Source organism: Egretta garzetta, unplaced genomic scaffold (assembly GCF_000687185.1).
Source record: "Egretta garzetta isolate BGI_Z169 unplaced genomic scaffold, ASM68718v1 scaffold34, whole genome shotgun sequence".
NCBI lineage: Eukaryota > Metazoa > Chordata > Aves > Pelecaniformes > Ardeidae > Egretta > Egretta garzetta.
In genome coordinates this window covers 2,364,806-2,371,725 of record NW_009259586.1, presented here as the reverse complement: position 1 = coordinate 2,371,725, position 6,920 = coordinate 2,364,806, and the positions used below count along the sequence as shown (strand labels likewise).

Here is a 6,920-nt window from a genome sequence, read left to right as displayed (position 1 = left end):
AATAAATGTGTCCATACGTTGCATCTAGCCAAATATATAGTCCAAAAATACTACTTTTCACACTACCCTGTAAACACATGGGCAGGGTATTTGCATTTCTCTATACTTTTGCTATATATTTAAAAAAAAAAAAAAGATTAATTTAAAAAAAAGATTTAATTTTTTAAAAAAAGATATTTCACAATTGATGAAAGAAGCAGAAACAGCTTTGGAAATGAGGCAGGTTTTTCTTTCCACCGAAGAAATGGATGACAGTATTTTCAGTTCGGCTACCGTATCAGGTTGCTAAGGCAGCTCTCAGAGACACCTGTAAAGGAACGGTTGATCCGTGCACAGTCCCAGCTGGCAGAAGCTTACTTGTCAGTGAAGTAAAGGTTGGTTCTGACCAAGGTGTTACGTCTAGAACTGTAAGACATATCTTCGTATACTGCATTTGGTTTTCTTTTCTGGAAATATGCCTTCCTCTGCAAAAGAAAGCAAAAAGCTCTTCAGAACGGAGCTTGAAAGGACCCAGACCAAGGAGTCAATTTACATCTTAGGAGACATCTGTCTGAAGTGGAAATGCACTTTAAAATTCCTCTCGTAAGCCAGTGAGGTCTTAGAGGACTAGGTGGAAATTGTCTACCTATGTATTTAACTTTCTATTGCCAGTCTGATGTAATTTGGCTAAAAGTTCCTTCAAGAATTGGATGTAACTGTGGCCCCAACAAAAATAATTCTTCTCCTTAGTTTTTTACTGATAACACATGAGACCAGTTCCCACAGGGCCACTTGGCTTTGCCAGCATGATGTTATACTGCTGTTTTTTTGCAGTACTGAAGCCATATGTGGACGGATGAGATGGGACCCTGGCCTGTGAATCACACTCTGGTAATTTTGAGTGGTCTTTATGGAGCAGAAGGAACTATCAGACACAAATAATTTCTGGGTACTTTCTGCAGTATATTAATGTAAATAATCCCAGTAAATGAAAAATTTCTTGGACGCCTTTTCTTTTAGGACAGGGAAAATTTCTCCTACAGCTACTTTCAGATATCAGGCTATTTTATGACTTTTTATTGTCCTTGGGTCCCCCTCCGAACATTATCTTACATCTATTGAGACTGGTATATACAGCTCCATTCCCAATTAACCAAAAAAAAAAAAAAGGCAGCAAAACAGAATAGTGTGGTGCTCTGTTCAGGAAAATACACACAATGCATGGCTGCGTTGTTGACTGCGAGGCTTACTTGAGGTTTGTTATCAAAAGGCAAACAATCTCTCGTTTACTAGGAGTTACAGAAACATAAGACGACATGGTCTTTACTGCCAAGAGTTTACAGCTAGGGGACTTTAAACAAGAGCAAAGGGGACATAACAGAAAGCCATGATTCCTTAGGTTTATCCAAAGTTTGCTTGACTCAGTCGCTATTTACAAATAATATCAAAGGCACCTATTTGCTCAACCCAGATTCAGTTTTGCTTTGGCATGGTAACAGCATACTTACATTGACATGGTACACGGCGCAGCATATCAGTGCAGACGACAGTAGCACTACCATGATGATAAGACCATAGATGAGCCAGGAACTATTACTGCAGTCTGTCTGCTCCACTTCTGCATGTGAAATTATATTATTATTATTAATATGAAGAGGTAGCATTCTATTTTTATTATGGAAAAAAATTATTTACTGGTCAGCAAGAAATGAAATCTCAACAGCATGCCACATTCATCATCCCATTAGTATTCTCACTGGCATTCCCTGTGCTCTTCTGGAGGCTGGTGGTGACCGCAGGTGGCATGTGAACGGTCAGCGAGGAGCACCCTACAACAGTGATAGCTTGCATACCACTGATCAGAAGTAGGACCACATGCCCGTAACAGAAACAGAAAATGTTTTACTGCAGTATTACAGCAATACTGAGGGCTCAGCCAGGAGTACGCAGGAATTATAAGCATCTAGGCTTGTCAGGCTGCAAGCAGTACAGACACAAGTAGGAGGGTACTGTCATCTGGAGTATATATGCTGAAAAGAACAGTGCTAGTAGAAAGGGTTACAGTTCTCTAAAACCTTAATTAATCCATATCTGAATAACATAAGATCTGATAATTTCCCTGCTGCTTTGATGCGCAGCTGTCATTCTCCCCAGCTCACATTACTGAGTTGTTGCACTGGTTATAGCCAGCGGCATAGAGCGAGACCACAGACTTTTTTGCAGACTGCAGATAGATCCTTTGCAACTCTTAGGGCCTGTTTAAACCTTATTTTAGTTGCCCAAAGAGCTCATCAAAGCCCAATGCACAGGGTTAACTCACACCACAAAGATCAAAATCAAGCACTACATCGCTGGTTTTGTCATCTTCTTAGCAAATGGTTACACCACCATCCCCCAGAAAAAAAAAGCAACAAACAAACAAACAAGCCTGTCTTTGGCCCATATGCTCACAGGGTGCTCAGTGTATGATACGGGTGTGTGAGATCATGTCTGCTGTTATCTGTGGTGCTTTAAGTAAATGCCCGAGGGCTTGTTCTGTACTCCCTGTTGTGACCTATTTTTAAACACAAAGACTTGCTATAGGGAATGGTTTCTAAAAGACGTGTCACATTAAGGTCAAAGAACTGACACTAAAAATATTGATTCATTACCTAAAACTGACAGATTATTCACAGACACACTGAAGCATTTGTTGCCTGATTTTGCCTTTTTTTTTTTTTTTTTAAAGGTGTGTGATTATGGCAAGTTTTTTCTTTAATAATTCCCCTCTGGTTGTTCGAGACAGGTAGAAATATAGTGCCTGTTTCTGTGTCCTGGTACAACAGGGCACAGAGGAATCCGAGCACTCTCTCCAAACTTTCCCAGGTACTGGAAAGAAATCTAGCCATGGATTAGTGCTCTGCCTGTCCTGACTGACATTCTGCAAGCTTTTAGTCCACCTCTGTATTGCCTATAGTTATTTATGATTAAAGAAGAGTACCTTTAATCAGCATCATGGTGCCAGTTCTAGTCACTGAGAGGAAAGAGGAATTTTTCAGCACCCAGGCACATACGTATATATCGCTATCGTTTTTCTGTAGGTTATGTAGAGTTATCACTATTTTCTTTTCTTGCTTTGAATACTCCAAGCGATTAGCAAAAGCAGGAGAAATAGTCGAAACATTCTGATCTGAAATGCTTGTGAGTCTTGAGCAAGAGGATCGCTTCATCTTCATGGGAGCTTTCCACCACACAGGTAATGCTGACAGACTCGCCTTGCTGAGGATTGACGTAGAGCGGCAACTGATCAACAACTCCACTGGTTTTTGCTAGAAACAAGAGAGATTAATGACTACCACATACTTAACACAGTGCATTTTCACTAGGGAGGTCAAAGATAGAAAGAACAGACCACAGAAATTTAGATAAAATTATTTTCTTTAAAGGCTACCTTTATGTGTGCCTTGAGAAGAAAGACACAGTACCCCCTGGCATCCTGCCCCAGGATCTGAAAGCAGCACTGACTAAACAGGTTTATCTGCTTGTAAAGGGTCTCCACCTACCTAAAAATTACATATCCTGAACTCTTCTAAGGGAATACAGCTTCACCAGCTTGCCCTTGAGACATGGATCATTGCCTGCTTTCTCAAGTGAGATTAAGCCATAGAAAGGCCTGGACACTGTTGGTTTGGATGAAATCATCCAAAGTGGGTGCCACCAATGTTGAAAATGGTCTTCAAAAAGTAGTTATTAACAGCTTGCTGTCCAGCTGGGAAGACATTTCACCGAGTTCCTCTGAGGATAGGCCCTGTTTCTTTTGACATTATCATTAACATGGATGAGGGAATGAAGAGAGAATTTATCACATTTGCACAACAGATCATTCTGGGAAGGTTGCAAGCACTTTTGAGAAGAGGATCAGAATCAAAAAGAGGCATAAGGTAATTTAATAAAATAATTTGGAGAAACAGTACATAATCAACAAGATGGAATTCATTTAAGTAAACACAGTCAAGAACTTTGAAAAGAAATGCATAAGGAAGGACATGATAAGTCTTCATAGATATAGATTACTATTAGTGACCCAGCAATCAGTTAGGTTTTGCATGCCTTAGGGACAGGAAAGGAAGAAAACCCTGTAATTTTTGGTAAACATGTTTCAGGTTGGATGGTCTCATCAGAAGGGTAGATGCATAGAGGAATAAACCGCCAAAGAATATTGTGGACTCAACCCTCTTCTGATAAAAAAAAAAATAAAAAAAATCTTCCCCTAACTAGAAACAACTGCCAAAATGAGCACTTGTGCCCACTCATCAACTGTTCATTAAGAGGCAAAACCCCACATCGCGTTATCCACCGGTGCTCATCTTGCAAACCTTGCCTAGCACCAGCTTCCCAATTATCAATCTGTCATTTAAGATGAAATAGTAAAAACTTAAGGAGATTTGCAAAACCTGCTATCACAAAAAGGCTCATTGCTTTGCTAGTTATTCATAAAGATTTGGCTGACTGTTTTGGAAAGAGCTATGGGTCCTTACTGTTTCCAAACTGCTGCAGCAACCTATGACTCATGTGAAAACCCATAGCTAGAATTAACTTAGTCACGAATTGATGTTCTAGGGGTTTTCTTGGTACTGTTCTATTTAATGTGCTTTCTTCATCTTTTCAGACCCACACTTTCCTTTAAATCAGTACATTACCTGAGCAAGACATGAGTAAAGTTCTGTCAGCCTTTCCCTCCCATTATGCTTTCTTCCAATCTTTGATTTAAAATATATATATTTGTATTTATTAATTCATGACAAAAAGGTGGAATTGCAATACCTTTCACCACTACTATGGTTGTCTTCCCATTCAGCTTTTTGTGATAGACTTTGGTTTTAATATACTTGATGCATAGGTAGATATTGGAATCAGATTCCTGTACATTGTGCAGAGTTATCCTGAGATTCATTCCTTCCTTTGAATACTCGATGCGATTAGCCAAAGCAGGAAGGATATATGAAATTTGCTGCTTGGAAACATATAACACATTGGCTGGCTGTATGCTAGTTGTCAAGTGCATTCCCACTTCATTTTCTGAACCTTTCATTGAGCAAGTTATGGTGATGGAGTCTCCTTCCCAAACACTGATAATGTCTGTTGACTGTTCATTTTCTCCACCTAAAAATAAGAAATGCAATTGAAATTATAATATCAGAGTTGTTCTTCATCTATTAATATCAAAGTAGTTTTCAAAAACAACTACTCTGTCAACAGAACCACTCTGTAAGACTGGATCTTAGTCTTGCTACCCTGTATATATAATTTCTTGGCTGTCCTGAAACCTATAGTGCCTTTCATGCCCATTGACCTGTGCAACTCAATGTCTCCCCAAAGCTTAAAAGGCCTTGGCAGAAAAGTGGCTTCTGTCACTCAGGCAAAAAATTTAGTCTACTCTGTAGATTCTTAGTATGATCCTATTAGTTCTCAGAATACAAGCTTCATCGAACTCAGCCCAATAAGTGGAGTTGGCTGAGGTTCTAAATCTGGAATTCAAAGGTGTCAAAAAATTGCAGAGAATGGACAAAAATTACACTTTTTTTTTTTTTTTTTTTTTTTTTTTTTTTTTAGAAGGAAGGCTTTAGCAACATCAGGAAGCTGGATAATGTAGCCTTTTAGGAAGAGAACTACAGGAGGTATAACACCAGCCTAAACTAAGAAACAAAGGTATAAAAATACGTAATGAGACCCCTTGAGTTCTCTAATGATCCCAATATCAAAAGAAACTGAACAGTAAGAACTTACTCAATGAATAGCAAAGAGCAGAGGGATCAAATGGGAAACCCCTAAAAGAAATTACATTAAAAGCAAGGGAAGAAAAATGAAATATGCGTAGCACATATCTAGGACACACATAGTATAGAAGGGGTAGAATTATTCAGTGTGGACAAGCAAAATAAGGATCCCTACATATTTAATTTATTTTAATATGGGAACAAACACAGAAGTCAAACACAGAAAGACCAGATCACAGGAATTTAGATACAGTAGGTCAATCCAACCTGACCAGACACAAAGACATTACTCCTACAACACTAAGAGAAAGAATTAAGGCAACCCAGGAGTTGTCAGCAATTACCTTCCAAAGCAGCAGAGAAATGGGGTGATGGAGAAGGCTGGAGAAGCTCAGAGCACTCAGGAAAGAAAATACTGAAACTCGTGAAATGTAGGAGTGTCTATGTTGTACATACCCTTCCAGCCAGGGAAGCACGGGAGAAGCAGAAGAAAGAGAGACGCAGTTGGGAGACGCGATATCCACAGCATTTTCAAAGGTCTTTTTAGTTGTTCTCTATTATCTGGCTGATGAGTTAAAGACCTGAAGAAAGGGTGTATGCCGCAAGTTGGCCTGTTTTCTTCCAGCTACATCAGCAGTCTACAAAAAAAAGCAACGTGCTTCTTTTGCCTTACTCTCACAACAAATGTGACAGAGAGGGGGAAAAGAGGGGTGCGTCTTGCTTTTGACTTCACACTTAAAACGCCTACCATTTCCTACCATTGAACAACCCCCAGCCCTGAGGGCAGGATTAGAAAGAGTCTCTACAATGAGCACCTACCTTCCCTTTACAGTCAACTGAGAAAAGGTAGGCTCAAAGTTGCTCTTCACAGTGCCAAAGTCAGGCAATTATCTCCCTGTTGTGGCCTTACTAGGAACGTAGGCGCTTGGTCAGTGTTCCTGATGTCACCGAAATCGGGAAGAATAAACCTCGTAACACCATGTAGTGTTAAAAGGCAGGCATTCTTTATTCACGGCACCAGATGCACAGGGGATCACTCCACCTAAAATGTACCCATTTTCTTAAAAGACTAGTGGGTGCGATCGTGCACTACCACAAGCACTAGCTAAAAGGTTTCTATGTATAGTCAGGGGACTCTAACCCCTATCCTTATCAGGGGACTCTGACCCCTATCCTTACCCGGGA

At 39.9% G+C, this 6,920-nt stretch overlaps 1 protein-coding gene across 1 annotated transcript; it reads right to left on the bottom strand.

Moving 5' to 3' along the window:
- Positions 1–228: 228 nt before the first annotated feature.
- Positions 229–6,320, bottom strand: LOC104125299 (T-cell antigen CD7). Its single transcript, XM_009637739.2, is given in 6 exon segments — positions 229–464; positions 1,488–1,597; positions 2,960–3,156; positions 3,158–3,287; positions 4,783–5,121; positions 6,192–6,320. Coding segments are annotated over 6 exon segments (960 nt in total). The 5' UTR covers positions 6,265–6,320; the 3' UTR covers positions 229–353.
- Positions 6,321–6,920: the final 600 nt, after the last annotated feature.